We start from the raw sequence: 21967 nt of genomic DNA on the forward strand, positions 1-21967 counted from the left end.
AGAAATATAGTCAAACACTTTGTATTTACTATATAAACATTTCAGCTTTCAACTGCTGAGTTTAGGAATGGCTAATCTGAGCTGCCAGAAACAGAAGAAAGTCTGCTTCCTTCATAAGGACATCCACAGAGATAGAAGGATGGCAGTAGGGGTTGAACTGGATGATCTTTAAGGGTCCTTCCAACTCAATCCAATCTATGATTCTTTGATTCATTGCATTGGCAGGAAAAACTGACAGCAAGGGACTAAAAAGAGAAAGGCTCCACCTACACAAGAGTCTACTTTGGAGAGAAAAAAAAGCTAGGCTGAATTTCAAAGACAGAAAGGATTTCAACTCAATCTAAAACAGAGACTCAGTTCATTACTACTGTTATGAAGTTCCAGCTAGACCACAGTTCATCAGCTTCAGACTTACGTTATCCAAAACACCAAGTATAAAGATGCCACTAGAACCCTACTAGCTAACTTCATCTCTTATCCCAGCCACTATAACTGCTACCTCCCACTTCACCCACTAGTTGGGTCTGTGGAAAACCAACTGTTACTGATAGCAACAGAAAATTCTTCTCACAGTCCATTTTTAACTTGTAATTTCACACATTTTCTGCCTGTTGTCCATACCACAGGTTTTCCAGTAAATGAGGTGAGTTCTTGCTACCCGGTCTGCAAGACAGCTATTATTTCCTGACCACTCTAATGTTTCATGCCTAGATATAGTAGCTATGTAGTACTGACTGAACATTTTTACTTCTGCACATGGACCCAGAAAAAGATATTCACCGTTCTCTAACGTTGCATATATGAATGCTTTCCAGTCTCTGTGCTCCCCAAACGTTACTTGCAATCACAATTCAGGTAGGTCTTCTAGATGCTTAACTGCCAGAGTATTTTATTCTGGCCAGAACAGAAATACCACATAACAAATACACTTGTGATACAAATCCAAGTTCTCAGTTAACAGCTGGGAAGTAGACACAACCTGAGAGTGAGGAACATTTAAGTGAGGAAACAATGCCAGGACAAGCCAGATTCCCCAAATTTGCCTTATTTTTACATAGCAGAAACAGCACGACTCTGTATTCATTTTCATATCTTTATTCATTCAACAATGGAGAGGGGGAAAGGCAGAAGACTAAACACATAAGACTAAAGAAGATAAACTAAACTTATTTAGGAGCACAGTTTGAGAAGATAACAAAACAGCATTTTTATAAAATATCCACAGGCATCAGTAGCAAGAAACTGGGGCTCGAGGTGGGAGAAAGGTATGTAAACTCACTAGCAATGAACAAAAAGTCATACCTTCAACTCATAAATCTATAAATCTATTCTAATGACATATGTAGATTTAAATTCAAAGTATCCGAGACATTTATCTGTCAAAATAAACTGGAAATAAAAAGTGAATAAATAACCTCCAGAAACTTTCTCCCACACCCACATCAATAACTAAACCTTATCACAGCAACTTTTTCTTTTGAGGTGCCATCAAAAACTTGTGATCAGTTGTGCTTGGAGCACCACTTACCAGAGAGACCCACACGAGACAGTAGCAAGAAGTGTTCAAAATTTAGTCCTTACATGGTGCCTTTTTGGTCTCATCAGCAATCTTCAGCAAGTTGATACAGCCTGAATAGACATAGTATAATGAGCTTTTCCAAATACCCTTTAACCTCAATCAACAGAAGGGCTGTCTTTCCATGCTTATGACTCTGATGCCTCAGAAGGAAGCTTAGCCAGGAAAACCACTTCTAGTGGAAATGTCAAAATAATCGAGAAATAAGGATTAGTTGCCACCCTGTGGAACAAGAGCACATCTGCATTGATAAAACCTTTTGTATTATACTCCGGATAGAAACGGAAGATAAGCACTGGCCCCTTTAAAACAGGTTCTTAAAAAAAAATGTTAAAAGATACCTAAGATGAGTCTGGGTATTAAAGCAAGTGCAATACGAGACTTAGGTTTTGTACATTTAAGTCATTATACTGCAGCAAGTGACCAAACTTAAGGACTACAAAAAATTAGTGACAGAATTCAAACAACTCCCCCTCTCAGGAAAACTCCATTAATCCAGTCATTTAACAGCACTGTGCTTCAGCATATGGGTAAAAAGGTGATGGTGTCACGAGGAGGCGTTTTCCAATGTATTTTTAATTCCAAACTACCCTCTGGTCATCAAATAGACTGAGCAGTATCAGAGACAGGAGACTGCACTAGCTGAACCAATTCCACTTTGGTTGGCCTTTTCTCTGCTTTCCCTTTTCAAAGGTATTAGTCTTCCTGCACTACAATGGCTCCATGCATCAGTTACCATATTCTTGTGGTAAATACAGATTGGTCACAACAGCTGGCTTTTACAAAAAAATAAACTATTAAATGCTGCTTAATTTGATTTAATATATTCATTGCCCCAAATAAGCAAGCAATAGCAGCAATGTTATCATTTCCATTCAGTTGCTAGATTTCCCAACAGAACCTAGGAAAAACGAAAAACTTGGAAAATATCTGTGGTTTGGCTTTGGCTAAACTTCTATCCACACACTTCCTATAAAACTGACATTGAGACAGTGCTGACAGTAGAGAGCCTTTATGTTAGCTCTATACTGGCAGAGATAAATACACTAAATACAAGGCTTAGCCACAAAAGCCTCCCTCAATAATAAGTTAATTTCTTATAACTCTTTAAATCATTACTAAATGTTTCCCAGAATGCAGCACAAGCTCTTGGGATGGGGCATGTCAGGGCAATCCACAACTCGTATTTGAAATTCAGCACCTGCCCAAAAGCACTGTGTTGATTTACCTAACTCTGATTGTATGATGGAAAAATAGAAACACATTGAATATATTTTATTCTACTTGTTTTTTCCCCCCAAAGTCTGACATTGAAGAATCCCCAGGGCTATTCTAGGTTCTATTTCTCTTTCTTACAGAAACCTTCTGGTATGTCTTGGATCCTCCTTCAGTCTGCAAGTCCCCATCAATGCTGTTGCAAATAAAAGATTTTTCTCAACATTGGAAAGAATCTCATACTGTTACATTATGTTCTAACATCAGCTTTTCTATGTGAGAATGTAAAAATTCCTTGGACCCATATGGTCTTGTACGGTTAACAAATATGAAAAGTCAAGAGCTTTTTGTGAAATGCATGCACCATTAATTAGGTCGTTGACTTTAAAAACAAAAACAAAAACCAAACAACCAAAAAACCAAGCAGATCCGTCTGTCTGTTCTTCAGAATGCTCATTCTCTGTTGCCATGGTCACAAATTACCATAGTAACATTAGACAAATTTGTATTTTTAGATTAAAATTGCTTCTTTTTTCACAGAAGAGAGATCCAACTGAAAGAAAATACTCATCTTTACCAGGAAATACTACTAAAATTCACAGTATAAAGTAGAGCAACACACAGCAATTGGTTAATTGCAAAAGTGGGGGGGGATCACAAACATTGCCATTTTCAGAGCTCCTTCCTACAGCTAGAAAATGGTTTGAATGTACAACAATAAAAAAAAAGTGAGGACAGTTACTCTGTAATGCTATTGTCTCAGCAAGCTTCACTGGATAGTGGTGCAATCAGAATGCCTAGAATGGCCTTCTCAGTCAGAAGTTAACAGCAGTATTATTTCAGATGTCTCCATTAGAGCCCCAGCTTGCTTTTCCCCTCATCCCCAAGGAGGGCCTTCACTCACACCTAGGAAACACTACTTTTCAACTGTCATAATTGAGCTAACTGTTACAAGGTGTGTCTCTGCTCACCCATGTTCAGTGATTTTGTCATTCTTATACCCTCTGGTGGACAAAAAGTAATTCACAACCCTCCTTGTGCCGTACTGCCTTTAGATCAGCACTGTGCTAATGGGGACTTGGACATTAAAATGATGAGTGAAATCCAAGTATCTCTAATTTGAGAAATAATCTGACAGAAGAGCCAGTAATGAGGAGTCCATTAATGCAGTGCTTTCCCAAACAAGGCAGTAGCACGAATACAGAAGGTTTGACGATCAGGAAAATTTCTCTCCATTTTATAGTCACCAAAATTTTCCGACTTCTTTCTTTTTGGTAAGTTACTAAGCATTACTTGTGATAAAAACTTAGTTCCCTGGTATGTAAAGCTTTATATGCTTGCCATCCAGACTGACTTTCCTCACAAACCTGCTACAAAGACCATGACTGAATTCCCTACCTTTGTAAGTCAGTATAGCAATGGATTTCCACTGCTGCCAGAAATGCTTTAATGTTTTACATAGTCTCAGACAGTTATATATTACAGAAGACTTGAGCTTTTGCTCCTTTAGTGTTCACTTATTTTTGCAGTATTCCTATAAATGTTACTTCTAACATTATCTGGTTAAATGCTGACAGAATGCTCTCGTCTAAAGGGTCTGCAGTGAGCACATTTCAACCAGAATCCACTGCAAGAAAAGGGAAGTATGTCAAACTATGCTATTTGCAATAGATGCTCTCATTCCCCTTGGGAATCTAGACCGAGGCCTTGTTGTACAAGTTACATGCATTAATCTAAGTCATAGGTTTAAATAACGAAAAAAGGCTAAATTTCAGCTCTAATACTGTATATTTCAAGTCTCCACAGTCAGTAAAAAGGAAGCCAGCCCTTGCTTAATAAAAGTGAACAAAAAAAGCATTACCAATTCACAGAAGAATAGGAGCTCTATGAAAGAGAGCAAAAAAGTAACAGATAGCTTGCAAGGGGCTTCAGGCAAAGATTCTAGGCATATAAATAGCAATGACCTAAATTTACCTGCAAAGTTGGAAAGAAAAAAAACCTAAAAAACCCTAAAAAAACAAACAAACAAAAAACCAACCAAACAAACAAAAACCCCAAACAAACAAAAAACCAAAACAAAATAAAAAAACAAAAACTAAACAAAAACAAACAAACAAAACAAAAAAACCCCACCAATCTGCCACTATTTATTTTCACTTCATATTATTTTAATTCCTGTTATCATCAGAAATATAGCACTGGAAATTCTGACACTGAATTTTGGGATTCTACAGGTAATTGTGTAAATGAGTGTAGTTAACTCCAGGATTTGGTTCACCCAAACATGCAAGCTTTGGCAGGAGGAAGAGGGTAGAATTTCCCAGATAAACATATCCTCTGAAGCTTCCTGCTAGTGCTTCTCCAGCATAACACATCTACGAAATGATGAGAGATACTTGATATTCCTCCCCGCAGATCAGTTGCTGAGGTAAAAGTCAAACTTTATTGTTCTGAAAGTTTGAAGAAACTCAGTGTATGTAGCTCAAGCCCAATTTAGAAAGGGGGGGAGGGGGAAAGGAAAAGGGGAAGGAGACTGACTCCAAGGGAGCAATCATGCTCAAAAAAGAAATCAATAGAATGCACAGTTTAAGTGTTGCTTGAGGCTCAGGAAGTTAGCAGTATTTACTGGATAACTCTGTACTATACACAGCTCATTTTCCACTCTAATTCTATCTATCTATCTATCTATCTATCTATCTATCTCACAAGACAGGTTCTTAGCTGCTATGAAGTTATCTTCTCCATTTACTGTTAAGACCAACTGTTTTCACAACTCACTCTGCATACCCCTTAAGATCTTTTTTTGAGGCCTCTAAGCTTTTTAACAATACATATAAGGAACATAAGAATCAGTTATGTTTATAGTGTCTTGCAACAGAGCCAAATTCCAGATGAAAAGTGACCAGGAAATGTTTCTCCTCAATAACATTAAAGCATATTCCCATGCAACACGTGGATTTCTGCACACATTATCAGCTCTTAAACATTAAACCCAGTAGATTCCAGACCAGAAATAGTACACAGGAACTAGCAGTGGGTGGCCCTGACTGAGTTGCAAGGTTGAACCAGATGACCCCCAGAGGCTCCTTCCAACTCTGACACCTCTACGGTTCTACAAGCTCATGTAACTTGGGAATACTTTCCTAGTTTTTCATATATCTGACTTTGCAAGACAACTCACAAAGCAGCACCACGAGATGCTTCAGCCAGACAGCGCATTACAAAACTCCCAGTGGTTAAAGCAAGAAAAGCTATAGTACAGACCAGTCACACAGAGATGACATTCAGCACCTCACCAACAAGCAGAAATATGACAATACAGTGTCTCCATTAGGATACAACTTTTATTTCCTAGATTTCTCTCTTAGGGAACAATCCACACTTCCCAGCATTATATGCAACTTTGGAAGACAGAAAGGAAAAATCAGCTCAATTAAACAGCTGCTCTCAAGCATACAATGACACTTCACAGTTAACTTGTGAGCCTCCTTAATACAATGCCATGTGTAGATCAGAGAACCAGCAGAGCCCTCCATAGAGATCTTATTTTTCTCCTAAGGCACTCAATTTCCTGCTTATCAAGACGGCACAGAAAAAATAACCATTTCTGGAAAGTTGTGGTTCTCTAGAGAACTTGCTTTCCAAGGAAGAGTATTGTGAGGGAGTTGTATTTCCAAGAGGGATGTATAAAATAAAGCCCAGGACTGCAAAAGCACAATGAATGGAAATCAATTCACTAAAATGAGGGAAGGTGAAACTTCCCTAGGACAAGCTTTGCAATTTTAAGAACACCAGCATCCCTCTCTATATATATGCTCTACCTATCAAGGAAATTACTCTAGTCTAAAAGAAATCAGTCCCAGACATGTAAAGCTGGAGAATCACAAACTCAAATTTTAAAAAGTAAGTAATAAAGATGTTTAGGTCAAGTATAAAGGTTTAAAATCTGACAGATGTCTCCTCTGTATTTTCATAGTTCTTACCCACCACGGAGGATTACTGTCAAAGAAGAAAACATTTTTTTCCCTTTTATGCAACAAATCATTAAGTTTCTCAGACAGGAAACCACATTTCACTATTTTCTTTTCCAACAGCAGAACACTGACTCATACTACTACAAACGTGAAAGTAAAACATTTCTTTTCAAAAGGCAGTCATGGCTTCAACTTTGTATCTCATGGTATGGGTATTTTAGGATAACCTTTAGGCACACAAAGTTTGAAACACACATACTACCCCCTTCAGCCCCCAGCTTGAAACATCATTTTCTCTTACTGCACTTCTCTCTGTGGCCAGGCATATTAAGAAAAGGCTCTACACATTTACCGAACACAACAGGTTCTAATGCTAGGTGAAGATGTAACCATTCACTTTATTGCACAACGAAGCCCACAGATGATACTGAAAAGAAGCTACATTCCAGCATTTCCTGCTGAAAACACCGAACAGCAGCTGATGAAAGCATTTTATGAAAACAGCACATTCAGCGTTCTCATTAATAAGAGAATTTCTGTGCAAGACAGTGCCATCCAATGCAGAACTGTATCTAGAAACTCACTAGGAGGTCACATGGGTGGTAGTAGATCTGCAGTGGCTTTGATCAAGCAAAGCACGATCTAGCAGTCACATTTGTGCTAGAAGAAAGCAGTATTCGTGCTAAGACACTGCTCTTGCTCTGGGTAAGTTCTGCTGCTTGACATCATCAGCTTCATATCGCACACTAGATAGTCCCTGATTCTACTGTAGACTCACTCTTGCAACCAAAAGCCAGTTCCCCTGTATAAACAAAAGTCAGAGTAAAACTCACTCATATTTACCCATAAGCTAATGACATCAAGCATCAATGCTAAGTAAAAGCTACTTAGCACAAGACCCAGCTCAGAAAGACAAAGATAAATCCAAATACCAGAACAGAATCTTCAGAAATTCTTCCTGTGCTTTAAAGCAGAAAAGCCTCTACAAATAAATGGATTCTAGAGAAGATTCTGGGAAGTCACTCTGTGGAAACCTAGTAATTGTAGACTATCACGGTGCATGCACAAGGAAAGGGCAAGAAGATCAGCACAAGAGGAGACCTGGCTTCTAAATCAAGTCCCTCACAATGTTTTACATAAATAATTTGCTATGCAAAATTTTAATGAAAACAAAAATCAAGTAACATGGTCATAGACATACTTGGCATATAGAGAAGAATGGTTCTCTCTTGCTCAGTACAGGAACATCTAGGGCAGCAACTCCTCACAACTAGAACTTCCACGTAACCATGAAAGATTTTTATCTGTTGTCTGGAGAGAGGCATTTCCTTTGGAAACAGAAAGTATTCCTGCTTCAGGACATGCATTTGCATGTGTAGTAAGAAATGAAGTTTGCTAATAAACTAACAAAGAACAAAATAATTGGGGTTTTCTGTGAAATTCAGAACCAAATGAAGAATTTTCTACTGACTTCTGGATAAAGTCTTGTGGATAATTTAGGATAAATATTTCTGACGAGATCCAAGTTTCTAACATGGACTGTAAAGTTTAAATTCTTAAAAGCTACAAAAAATAGTAATCCCAACTTAATTGGCTTCCTGAAATAACTGGTCAATTCAACAGCAAATAATTTGCCACCAAGACAATGGGAAACAAAAGAAAAATTCAGTCCTAGTCTTCAACTTCATAAACTTTTGAAAGGCTGCTCTATAGAATATTTGGCCCTCTGAAGAATTCGCTCTAATTTCAGAAATGTGACAGCAAAAGTATGGGACACAAACACCTGCATGTAGGAGCCAGGTTCCTTTGATAACTAATTTCAGTGAAAATTGAGACCACCAGGTATTCATTCAGACACCCGTACCTATAACGGTGCACCTTCATTAGAGATCGTGATAACAAGAACTGCACGCATAAAACTCGTAAATTTTCACTGACTCAGCTGGCATGTGTACAGGGGATCTCCCCTTAACAACCTTCAAGAGATTAGTATGGCTTGGTGTGATGCAAATTTTCTCTGCAGCACTGTAATTTCACTCCCACAATATTCTGCATTCCTTGTAGTTTTCTGTCCCAAGTGATAAGTATTGCTCAAGTCTCAGGACACTGATAAACATGGCACATGTCAGACAGAAAATCTGTGCAAGGGCTGCACCAGGATAAAGCAAGAGGAGTGATTAATCACAGTATTGCGCCCTAGTCTCTGTTTTTTATCCCCCATAAATGAAATCCTCAAGTCAGCAGAAGTCAACTATTAATAAATCAACTGTTTCAGTTCTCATGTCCTGAGGATTGACTCTCCTAAAGCTGAGGTGAGGGCTTCTGAAATTCTCAAGTATGCCTGCAGACTATTTTGAGACAGATTATCCCCAGACACTTGCTAGAATAAAAGAATTTGTCTGAAGTAACAAGCAACACACTGACATGAGTTCAACCAGTAAATGGCGAAGCGAATACGCTTGCCATGGAACTGCATGGGACTCACCTCATTCTGACGCTCTCATAGGAGTCAAAGTGGGTATTTGAACCTGAAATAAAATTCAAGTAGTTTCAAAAACAGCCAAAATCTTAGAGATGCCAAACTTTCCTTCTCAACAGTAATTCTTGCCTACTCCATCATATAATGTGCACATAATAGCACATTTTCTTTATTAATTTTTCCAGTTATCTCCCTTCACCTTCCAGAAAGAATAAAATAAAAACCAATCTCTTCATGTTCCAGTATGAGTAATGGGAATCTAGCATATACCTCCCACAAGCCAGTCCTTTATGTTCAAAAGCACTCAATATACATCACTTCAGTAACTTTCTCAAAGGCAATGGACATATCAGGTACAGTCCATTCTTAAGGAATATGATTCATGGTGGGCACTTCTTAACAACACACAGCTGCAGGAGAATACCCAGAGCAAGATAAGACATTTTAGAGAGCCACCTACCCTGTGCAACTCCTGTGTCTAGTATTTTTCTAGCTTCTGTGCAACGGATGTCTCTAACCCTAGTCAGTTTTTCCACCAAAGATTCTCAGCTAGAGTTATACAGTGGGAATTCCAAAGCAACTGGCTATGTACAGACATATCAGCATTCCCTCCAACAGAGAGATGAAAAGGAGAAAATTCCTGAGGATTTGTATCCTCTACTCTGCTTTCTGAATTCCAGCTTCCCCCTTGCCTTGGAATGAGCTCTGTAAAGCAGTATCAGTTATTTACAAGAATCTCAGCTCCCTTCCTTTGAAGAGTTTCCCCATAAAAGCGAAAGGAAAATCCCAGGACAGAGACAGGTGCTGGGGGGGGGGCGAGGGTGCCTTAGGATGACTCGCCAGAAGCAAGAGAGCCAGCAGCTTTCTTCTTAGGGCGGGCTTTTACACTTCTCACTGGAAGCTGAGGAGAAATAAAAAGAGGCATCTTAGGCTAGTTTATTTTAACATCTAAACATACAACAGAAAGATGCAAGAATGCTGAGTGAAAATAGGACAAAAAATTACAACATGACCCTATTAATGTCAATGTAATAATGTCATTATTAACATTGTCTCAAAAGCCTATTTAACCATTCCTTTTTTTTCATTAAACAAATCACACAACATATTCATCAAATAGCAAGCAGGAAAAGACATTCTAAGATAGGATATGTACACTAGTAAAATCACAGCCAGCTGTCCAAACCAAAGGTTAAACATAGATATTTCTAACTGGTAACATTCATGTAACATTTCACTGCTCTAACTTCTCTGCTTCTTAACTTCCATCACCAGTGCAGTTCTCTGAAAGCTGTAGAAACATCCTGAACTAATTTGCACACTTTACTTCTGTGCCTTTCATTCTAGACATTGGCAAAAAGGGCACATTTATTCATCTATGATGCATTCAGCCCTGGCTGGCAACCTCAGTGATCTCACTCAAAGATCTCGTAAAAGTCCTAAATCTGACCCAAAGATCCAACAATCTGAGCATAAAAACCAATACGCCTGCAAAGGGCTTTAATGGTATTTCTGTATTCACAATAAACAGCATAGAAGAGCTCTTTCTGTCTTTTCACAATTTCACTTTGAAAAGTCCTCACTAGGAAGCTTCGACTCAAATTTTGAGCCTCTTATTTCCCTGTTCCCGTCTAATACAGTAGACAAGAAAGAAGAGGGGGCAACTCCGAAATAAGCCATAGAAAGATCCGAGTTAAATTAAAACACGTCTTTGGACGTAAATGTCCATCCTTGGAGAAAATCAAAAGCCACCTGGACCTTGTCCTGGGAACTGGCTCTACATGAGCAGTGGGTTTGAACCAGAGGAATTCAGAGATCCCCTCCAACCTCAATTGTTCTGTGATTCAATCACAAGGAGCACTTAAGCACATGCAAACGTTTCCCCTACACTGTAAAATCATGTTAACAGTACAACTTAAAATCATGCTCTAAGCAATTACTTTCCTTCAAACAAATAAATATTTAGCCTGAATAGCTTGACAATGTGAGTCAGTTATATAGCATTGTTTATCTTCTATAAATAGAATACGAGAAGTCCAAATTGAATCAAGCAAATAGGACCCCAACTTGATAAAAAGGGAGAAGCGTTTTATCATGTACAAATCAAATCCTAAGAAACACTCAAGTAAGAGTCAAGACCTGGAAAGCTGCACCTCAAAAAGCGTTTTCTATAAAACACACCTGAAAACACCTGGAAAAAAGACTGCTAAGCTTACATGATTCTTGGACACAGCTGCATTTACTTTCCTGTATGGTTTATTTTAATAATAAGAAATCAGGCATCTCACGTGCCATCTGAATGGCTGTAAATACCTTGGATCATCATGTGAACATAAGAAGACAATTGAGCAATCACTAGTTACTCAAACTTCAAGAAAAAACTCCAGGAATGGGGTAGGTGGGGAGTGGTGTAATTTCCCATACCTAATGTGTAAAAGTCAAGGGAGGCCTAAGAGAGTACACAACTGCTGCATTTACATGAAGAGAAAGTGGCTGTCCCAGGGACAAATGTCACTATTATATATTCAGACTGTAGCAGACAGGAGAGAGATATTGTCAACAAAACACGTTAAAAATACTTAATGCTCCACCCTTCAACACAAAGCCCAAATGAAAGAAAAACTGGGTTCTGGCTTATGACAGAGGCTTACAGTCAGGATAAAAAAGGCAAAAGCCAGAGACAAGTATAGCAAGAAGATGACAAGTTCTCTGATGTAGGACTCAACTAGCAAAGCCAGTCCAACGAAATTTATATACACAGCTTCTAAATGCTGAGACTATAAAGCCAGAGCCTTCCAACTAAGCTCAGAAATCAAGGTCAGTGATGAAAATTATCTATACACCAACTCACTTCAGCTTTCATCACCTTTTTAGGAGTTTTGAGACTCTGGGTACGTTTAGGAAGTTTGTCTCCTGCATCTTCATCTGATGGGTCTGTTCTAGTATCTGACGGGGTTCCATTAGGCCGATGTGCCACACTGCTCTCCTCTCCAGAGGAATAACAGGAAGCTAAGGAACAAGAGCAAAAGTTTTAGCAAATACTTTTAAAGAATCTCATGAGGCTTAAAATGGCCCATCCTCAAGGAACACATGACAGAGAGATGTCAACCATCCTGAATAAGGATAATGGGATAAGTACAGGGATGCATATTAAATGAGAAAGCTCTAGGGAAGACAATGCAACTTCTCCCAGATAATTTACAATATTGTACTCCTTTCTGAGATCCAAGGCTCAGGGAAGCCCTCCTGGCTCACCATCCAAGGTCTCACACAATGGCCCAGCGGGTGCTCTGTACCTGAGTCTTCAACAGTTTCCAGCAGACTCGAACCAGAGGGGTGCAGTTGTGGATCACAGCTTCGCATATGCACAGTATCTTCATCTCGGATCAGAGTGAGATCCTGCATGCTGAAACTTCGAAGCTTCTCAGACAAAACTCCCTGGCCCTAAGAGGACATAAAATTAGAGTGAAAGGCACATCACCAAGATCATTTCACATGGGATCATTCATTCAGAAGAGGAGCAAAGGTGCCCTTTTCCCCACTAGGGTACTCTGAAAAAAACAGAAAAGGGAAAATGCATGCTCCCAAGAACAACAACTAAGAGGTTAAAGCAAAATCCACTCCACTCCCCCTCTACTTTTTTTTTAAGTCAGAGAATGGAATTAACAGTAGGGCAAACTGGAAGGAAGGAAAAGTAGGTTGGTGCCAAACAAGTACGAGTATCCCTAACAGACCCGCAGCACCTAACTGCTAGTACACAAAAATAAACTGCTAGAGAATTCCTGGATGTTACAGAAGGCATTGCATTACCTTTGCAGCTGCAGTAACTGCTGCATTGGCAGCAAGGTTTAACCCTCTCTTGCCAACTCGCATCATGGTTTCATAGCTCTTGTCACAAGCCTGAGTAATGTATTCATCAATTTCCTAGGAATGCAAGATGGAACATGGCATTTAACTAACTGCTCGTTACAAACACGATCAAAGTTTCCCCATCATCACCCTTAAAAACACAAAGCTCATCTGGACACACTTTTTTCAAGCTACTAGCATCAGGTGTCATTGATCACATAACTCAAGTTTCTCTGCTAATTACAGAAAAGCGTGTAAGTACAACTTTAAATTACAGTATGCTATTTCCAGATTATAACAACTGAAACAAAATAGTTGCTTGTATCAACAATGTGAAAAAAAAGACTGGCTACAGAACACGCTGCTCCTATTGTGATTGAAAAGGCTTAACTACGGACAGTGACTGTAGGGGCTCGTGACACTGAGTTAGCCAAACATGCTTTCTAAGCATTAGGCAAACTATTGGCTACACTGCAATCTTCAGTAAGCTGCAGTATGACATCATTGTCAGACACAGAATCATTTTACATTCACTAAGATCAGCACAAGCAAGATTCACTGATTCCAGTTTTTGCGACATAACTGAATTAGAAGTCAGTCAGTTCCCAGACAGGTCAGTATCTTCCAACAACAAGCAGGTACCTTCTCCTTATTGGAGAGCGTTGGGTGCACAAACTTCCTGTAGAGAACACTGGAGCCCTTGGTGTAAGGGGAGAGCAGCCAAATCACAAATGCGATTTTCAGCTCGAAATAAAAGGGAAACCTGAGAGAAAGAGGAAAGAAAAAAGAAAAAAAAGAAGAAGAGAAAGATGTAGAACTGGAATCAAGATCAGCACAGAGACAGATTAGTAGAGAGCAGCACAGGCAGAAAGAGTGTAGGCAAGGTAAAGGCTCAGACACAAGAGAATCAATTATTCAGGTCAGAAAAGCAGAACCCTTTTTAGAATCCTAGGACATACCTTCTTCGAGTATCATTTAGTCTTTCATCCATAGCCATGAAAACTCCATAAACAGGGCATCTCTCAGCCCTGCAAACACACCAAATTATAGTCTGATAGCTACTCTCATCATTCTGACGTTTCTTCAGAGAGCATCCAGTGGATGTTAATACTACATTAGTTTCCCTTCTCAATTTTCAAAATTTTCAACTATTATCTTAATCATATCACATTCCTATCAAAGCTGATGGCTGTTTCTGAAACTTCCAAAAGGTACTCCTCAGATAAGAAACAAAAGCAGGGCCAGTGTAAATGAAAAAGAGTGGGCTGAACGGAAGCCTATCATCTCTAACCCTTACCCAAAAAAGTCTGGGAAGATGTAATAGCAGAGATTGAAACAACTGAATGCAAATTTTCTACTGACTCAATTAGTAGGAAGAAACTTCTGTTTTCAGAAGTCCTTTTTGTAAATAAGCTAAAGTTCTTATACTTTTTCAATCTTTGTCTGCTTTTCAGATTTCATGCAGGTAGAAACAAAGCTGCTTCTGTAAGGCATGTGTAGTACTTCACGATTCTCTAGGAGATGAAACTCTTGACGAACATTGTTTCAGAGATGTACCCAGAGCTCAAACACTAAAGCAATGAGTCAGCTGAAGATACCCTGTTTCAAAGTTCAGTTGAAGCCCTGTAACAATGAATTGTCATTTTTGGAGGCCTCCATATTGGCAAGGATGACACAGGGCACTGAAAAGAGTAATAATCTGCTTCCTTCTATTCCAGTCCATCCCACTCTCCCAAGTGGGAGAGAAGTTCATCATGCAAACCACTCACAGCACAGACACGCATGTGATCTGCTCTTCCACATAAAAGACTGTCAAAGCAAAATAGGTCCCTTCCTTCGACCATTTTTGTGTCTTTTAGACTATCATTTTTCAAACGGTACCAGTTCACATTAACAGCTTCTCAAAAATATTTCAAGTTATGAATGGACGAAGATCCTTTTATAGATACTGTGCATTTACCCTAACTTTGCAAGCAAAGGAGTTGAAACAGCTAAGATGGCAGCTGTTACCCACAGTATCTAGAAACCTGCCGACTCTTCACAGGGATTGAAAACTCCTAAAGGAGACACCATTTATCCTTAGCATCCTAACACTTCTCTGCTTAAAAAAGGCAAAAAACCCAAAACAAAGATATAGCAATAACAAAAACAAAAACCAAAAACGCAACGAGCCACCAAGGAACTCACCAAGAAAGAACAATGTCCGTGAGTGTTTCTGCAGTGGTGAAAAAGGCAAACACAATCCAGTACATCATCCACTTCACCTGCAAAAGAGCAGTCACTCAATGGACATACATCAGAACCCAGAAAAAAAGTGAAATGTCTTCTTAGTATAAATGACTCATCTCCACACATTAAGACAGATTCAAAAAGAAGGCATATATAATCTTTAATGGAGAGGGACACATACTAAATGGTACATTTTAATCTGAGAAAGCATGTAGGATTACTGTGCTCTAAATAGATAAACATATACAGATACACTGATGAATGCATGCCCTGGAGCAATATTTTATGGTGCAACAGTGTTAAGGTCCCAAATGACCTATCCAAAGGGATTTATCAGTTCACTTTAAGAAGTTATACTATTTCATATATCATGAATACCCAAAAAAAAATAAATATACATGCACATGTGTAAAAGTTTAACTTTCAGCTGCAGCCATGTACTTTCCTGATGTAAAGTTTTTCCTTAGGAATAAAGGAAAACAGAAAACCAAGAAAGGTATTATTTTCTCTAACTCACTAATAAACATTCTTTGCCTTAATCATTACTCCCAGAAATCACACAAGCAATTAATTTTTCTTTTTAAATAAAAGCTCACTGAGAGAGGTAAAAAAGCAAAGAACATGCCACATCAGCCTAATCCTCGCTTAAGGTTTAGAGTGCATGTATGTACTATTATGACACATTTGGATGCCTATCATCTATCTCTCTACTTTCTCACACCCTTATCTGGGGCAGTATTTTTTTCAAAGCCCAAAATAATTCCCCCTTAACAAACAGAGATGCACACTCTGCTGTTTTTGTAACTGGTTTCTCAGCTACAAGCCAATTACTCCTCAAGAGGAGTCAGCTGAATTATAAGGGAAATTGATAGTTTCTATCCTGTTGAGAACTAAAAAAGAGCAAAAGTACCAGATAAATGAAAAGGACACCTTAATTAAAAGCAATTTAACACTCTTAATTGTCATCAAAAATGGGAAAAAAGAACCAAACTGAATCAGGGAAATGCCACATATTAAATCCACACATTAATCCATACATTAAACTTACATGAACAATTATGTTCATACAATAATGACATGTTGACAATCCTTGTTACAGCAAATAATATAAAAGCAGATATTTCCCCAAACTTGCATGTGTTGGAAAATTTGGTGATTTGTTCTTGAAAGACCCTCCACAAGTTTCTCATAAAAGAAAATTCATCTGTCTCCAGCTGCTCTAACACAGTGAATTGTTTAGAAGATAGTGGTTAGTAATCCAAATTATTTCTACTTTACTGTAAACTTTCTTTTTCAGAACAGAAAATAGCAAAACTTGTATTGTATGGCTCTCCCCTGCCTTTTTTTTTTCCCCTTGTATCATCAGTTTGGACAAGACAGGTGTTGTTCAGCTAATCTAAAAGAACTTTTCAAAATGAATGATTAAGTCCTCAGTGCAGCAACATGAATCAGCTCTTGTATGAAGACACGTGTGAATAATAATAAATCTAAGTTTGCAAAAAGGGATCCAAAAGGGTGAGAGATTTCAGGAAACCTATACACCTATTCACAGCAAATCTTCAGCATTAGGCAAAATGAAGGCAATAACAGTAATAAAAAGCAATTAGCAAATACCTACATATATGTAACAAAATGAAGATTATAGGGTTTTCTTCAGAAAAAAAAAATTCACAAGTGTAGCAGAACTCTTAGGTTTCCATAAGCCTATGCTAGCTATAGTGCTTTCCTTACAGGACAAGGGTATATGAAGTTTCTAAATAGCTTCTAACAGGTCTATACAAACACTTAAAAAAACAAAATCGTCAAGGATAAAAATGAAGGGACTATTGAGGATTAACAATTGGTTACAAAAAAGGAAACAAAGGATAAAAGGAAATGGCCACTTTTCACAATGAGGAAAGTTACCAGTGGGATCCCACAGGAATCAGTGTTGAGATCTGTGCTGCTCATCTTCATGAAACATCTGGAAAAGGGTGTGAATAGTAAGATGACAAACTGCAGAAGATACTTTTCTATACAAGAGATCAGGTAGGAGATGGTTAAAGAATTCAAAAAGGATCCTAATTGATCTCCAGCTGACATTTTGTCTCTAAATAGGATTAAGTACAAAGCAATGAACTTACAGTGTCTGCTTTTTCTTAGTGAAAACTATTGCATTTACATATATTAGCAGATGTCGCTCAAAAGTGGTCACTGTAGGTAGCCTGAGTGTAAGCCTAATGCTTCATTTCAGTCTGCTAACAGAATGCTCAGGAGTATGAACTAAGAACAGAAAACATTGTTTTGTTACTGTTCAAATAAACTTCACGTGCCTATCTTTGACACTGGACGCAGGTCTCCTTGCCTGTGTCTCCTTCTGTCACCCTTCACCCTATGTTCTAAAGCCAAAGTAAAAAAGAAGTACAGCTCCTAAACAAACGGGAAAGATCCAACTTCTAGTTCTAGAAGTTTCTGCAGATGACCAGAAACTAAAAGAGCAGAAAGCAGATGGGAAGAAATCCTATTTTATTTCTTATGACAGATTAAAAACACCTTCTAAAACTGAGGGTTGAATGAGGCTGCATTTTTTTTTTTTCAGTCCACTAAAAGGAGTCATTTGCTGCTCACCCTGATGATCACCAGCTTCAGGTACACATATAGTCTCCCCAGCTTGCACAAAGAACCTAAAGGAATTCAGCAAATGCAAAAGCATAATTGAAATGTAGACTTGACCGATGCTGAAGACGATATGTGGAAAGAAATTGCTTTTAGGACAATCTGAGCTCATAGAAGCAGTTTGCCACAACTGCTCAAGAATTTATCCTGAATTTTTATCATGGTGGTAGAGAAGAGTAAATTTGCACTGTACTCTGATGTCACTGATAGACTCTGTGGTAGCTTGGTCTGTGTCACCTCAAGCTTCAATACACCACTTTAGCACAGAAACACCTGTAAGACCTTTCTCTACCACCAAACCCTAACCAATGTTGGTTCTTAAGCACTGTGAACAAGTAGTACATAAAACAGCTGGATTTGAAAATCGGCAGCACAGCGTTCAAGTTTTCTGCTGAGTTTTCACATGAAGAACATGTGAAACATCGAACATGTGAAGCATATCGAACAGATACTGCCCCTTCTGCTATCTTTTCCCCCTATCTTTTCACTTGTGTTGAGAAGGAAGAAGCATTTCAAATGTAAGCTAATTAGACAGATGGCAGTCCAACATCTAACTCCTTTATTTCTGATGCAATACTCTCAAGGAAGAATCATTAATATGTAAGTTTTAGCAGTTCAAATACACGTTCTCGAACCCCTCCAGCATTTTCACTGAAACTAAAAACAAGATTATATTTTCTGCTGCAGCAATCCAGACTATCTACTTCAGGAAACCTATACCACTGAATCACTAAACAAAACCCAAAAATTAATGACAAACTTTTCCACATCATAGGTCTTGTCTCAAAAACATCCTTCCTGTAAGAAGGCAAAAAACCACATCACAAAAAAATTCTAGTGTTTTAAATATGGTACTTGTAGCAATGGTGTAGACAGAGATATAGAAACCGTTCCACAAGGGAAAGAGAATGAAATTTTGACCAAAATGAAACACTGATCACAAGCAAAATTGATAGGAATCCACAAACCAAGCAGGACTATTCAACCCTTCGGAAGAAAACAAAAGTAGTACCGAAAAAGCAGTAAAGGACACAAAGTAAGGGTAAAGTTGCAAGAAAGAACTTATCCTGGACTTTCATATGCTTCCAGGTTGCAGTGTTTCCCCTGCTTTCCCTTCCTCACTCAGCATCTCCTGAGAAAATACAACCCACGTCTACGGGTTGAAACCTCTCATTTCAGTAAGCACCCATCCTTGGCAGCTTTTCCAGAGATGTCTGGAGCTGCTGTTCGGGCGGCCTGGCTGACCCGAGCCCCTGCGGAGCCGGGGTGCCATCGTCCCGGGGACAGGCCGGGGGCTTGCGAGGCGGCCAGGAAGGACGAGGCGGGCGCTCCGCCGGCACGGCGAGCCCGTACTCACATATTCCTTTACGTTTTTCGTCTTCACGGCCTTGTAGGAGGAGTACGCGGGGTAGAGGGTGCCGAAGATCAGCCTACGAGAAGAACAGACCCCTCAGCGCCTCGCGGCGCCCCGCCCCATCCCCGGCCGCAGTGGCGGGCGCTCCCCCCGCCATGCCGGAGCCGGAGTGATGCCGGTCTCCGGGCGGGGCTCAGCCGCCTTCCCCGCGGCACCGCAGCAGCCCGCGCGGACCCGCTCGTCTGTAGCCGCAGCCACCCGCGAGGGTGCCCGCCCCCCCAGCCGCCCCTTCCCGGGCGCGGGGTCCCGCGGGGCAGCACCGACGCCAGCGCCAGAGCCCCGCTCTGGGCCGCGGCCCACGAGGGACCATCGAGGAAGGGCCCCGCGCCCCGGCCGCAAGCACTCACACCACGAGGCGGGAGATTATCCAGGAGACCATGGCGACACCGGGCGCGGCTCAGGGCTGAGCAGCGGCGGGAGGCGGCTCTTAAAAGGCAGGTTCCTGCAGCAAGCGCAGCTCCGCCCCGTGTGCTCGCATGGGAGGAGCCGACGCGGCGGAGGGAGAGGCCGCAGAACCCCATCGAGTCGCGCTGCCCCCGCCCCGCTGAGGGAAAGCTCCGCGTTCGCTCGCACCAGGGCGGGAGGTGCGGCGGGAACCCGGGAACGGAGCCCCGCCAGCGGAACGGCAGCAGAGAGGTAGAAAAGCCGCGTTGCTGGAACGATGGCAGAGGAGCAACATGCGCAACGTGAGGAAAATTACAGGAGAGTGTTGAATTGAGATCACAGGCACTTGGGAAGACGGAGTAATAGAGACCACAGAAGAAGCCATCTTCCCTCCAGTTGCCTCCTCCAGGGAAATCAAGGCAACAGCTATTACATGCTGCAAACAGAGTAGTTAAGTGTAAAAGCGTTGCAGACTTCCACGGCTCCAAGTTTCACCCAATACCGAATGCCAAACCAACTAGCCGATACTTACTTTTTTTGCGTTATCAAACCAGAATAAAGGCTGTTACTTGTAGTTCCCAGATAATTTCAGTGTTGCCAGATACTCTTCCTCGAAAGCTGAAAGGTCAAGGATTACTTTGGTAACTACAAACACAAGGCTGAACAGTGTACGTGTGTGGGAACATCCGTTGGGCAGGGTGGGAAATGTGTATGCTTAAGCATACTGGAGTACAGGAAACTGTTATATTTTAACAGCTCACCAAGGAATACTGTTAAAAGAATCTTCCTCCTCAGTCAATGCCAGAGTTCATTACTGGGTCCTTGGGAACCTGTATGTATATTACAGTCAAGGAGATTAGGCCCTGTACACAGACCTCTGAATCACACTGAGATAACCATTATTAAGCTGTTTTTAAATGAAGGAAGAAAGAAAGAAAGAGAAAAAAAAAAGCTAGAAATCTACTATGGTTCTTCAGCTAACAAAAACAAACGAACAAAAACAAAACACCAACAAACCCCCCAAAACAACAAGAAAAAACAAAAGAAACCAAAAAACCCACAAAACAAACAAACAAAAAAAGCCCTGAAGGAAGACTATGTCAAAGTCTCATTAGTTGCCGATAGCTGCTGAAGAGCCTTTATCAAAAGTAATGAGATGAAGGAAAGAGTCAGAACAAAAACAAAGAGCTGTTTGGGAAGAATTTTCTCATGAATGCATGAAATTCAGTATAATGAGCAGTGATGACAAATACAAAACATTGACAACTTCCCATTACATGCAAGAGATGAAAACACAAGTGTCTCCGCAGACAGTGACAAAGAACATTTTGTCACAGTCTGCTTTTGGATATGAAGGGCCACAAAATGATTGCATAAGGGACTGCACAATTTACACCATTGATGACATAACTGACCTACTAATAGGATAAAAGGAATCTGCTTTCACACGTCCAAATAACAACAACACGCAAAACCTTCAACAAAATAACTACATTTCTAACTGCATCAGTTTCTCATCTGTGACCAGCACAGCAAAAGGTCTGCTACCTGAGTAATTTGTGCAAACAGAAGAGGGAAAATGCAGCGATCTTGTGAGTAACACATATGACAGTGTGAGAATGCTAAATAACTGCAGCATGGGTGACACCTAAATAAAATGTGCCTTAGTGTTTTAAGCTATTTAATGTGCCAAGGGGCAGTATGAAAGTGTTCGGTGCATTAGACACAAATGATGGCAAGAACAACAGAATCTCAACATCAGTAGAGAAGGTGGTGGTGTAAATCTAAGTGGCAGCTCACTGTTAAGTAGCATGTTGAGCTTTAGCACGACTTCAGAAAAAGTATTTTAAGCTAGCAATTTACCTTTAGCAATAAGAAGTTCAATTTTTTTCCATCTCATAAATAAAAACGACATATTAATTAACTTACCTTTCCACAAGAAGGAACTACTGGTAGTTTAAGGGCTATTTTTGGAACAAAAGTCAGCTGCAGGTTAAGTGAAAATAAAAATATTTATTAGTAGTATTCTTTTTATTAAGTTAGTAGTAATATTGTATAATGCTGTATAATTAAGACCTACCCAGGAAAGCAATTCATCGTTTTCAAATTAAGGCTGTAGGGGTTTTTTTGCAGATATGCTGCTGCTGAAACAACTCATGATAAATTTGTGGTTTATCCACAAATGGTCCAAA

General features: G+C 39.8%; 1 protein-coding gene across 6 annotated transcripts; it reads right to left on the minus strand.

Moving 5' to 3' along the window:
• Positions 1-1079: 1079 nt before the first annotated feature.
• On the minus strand, positions 1080-19878 carry REEP2 (receptor accessory protein 2). Of its 6 annotated transcripts, none has more exons than XM_088174062.1 (9): positions 19739-19822; positions 19335-19407; positions 17228-17285; positions 15281-15357; positions 13736-13856; positions 13055-13168; positions 12541-12688; positions 12111-12253; positions 1080-10145 (listed from the first exon to the last, which is right to left on the minus strand). In XM_088174062.1, the coding sequence occupies exons 3-9, from the start codon at positions 17276-17278 to the stop codon at positions 10071-10073; spliced, it is 729 nt and encodes a 242-aa protein (XP_088030188.1). In that variant the 5' UTR covers positions 17279-17285; positions 19335-19407; positions 19739-19822; the 3' UTR covers positions 1080-10070. The 6 variants fall into 6 exon arrangements, with proteins under 6 accessions (XP_088030188.1, XP_088030187.1, XP_088030186.1 ...); XM_088174061.1 differs by having other exon boundaries at positions 12096-12253; positions 19739-19805; XM_088174060.1 differs by lacking the exon at positions 17228-17285 and having other exon boundaries at positions 19739-19878.
• Positions 19879-21967: the final 2089 nt, after the last annotated feature.

The sequence above is a fragment of the Sturnus vulgaris genome, chromosome 15 (genome assembly GCF_052056855.1).
Source record: "Sturnus vulgaris isolate bStuVul1 chromosome 15, bStuVul1.hap1, whole genome shotgun sequence".
Lineage (NCBI taxonomy): Eukaryota > Metazoa > Chordata > Aves > Passeriformes > Sturnidae > Sturnus > Sturnus vulgaris.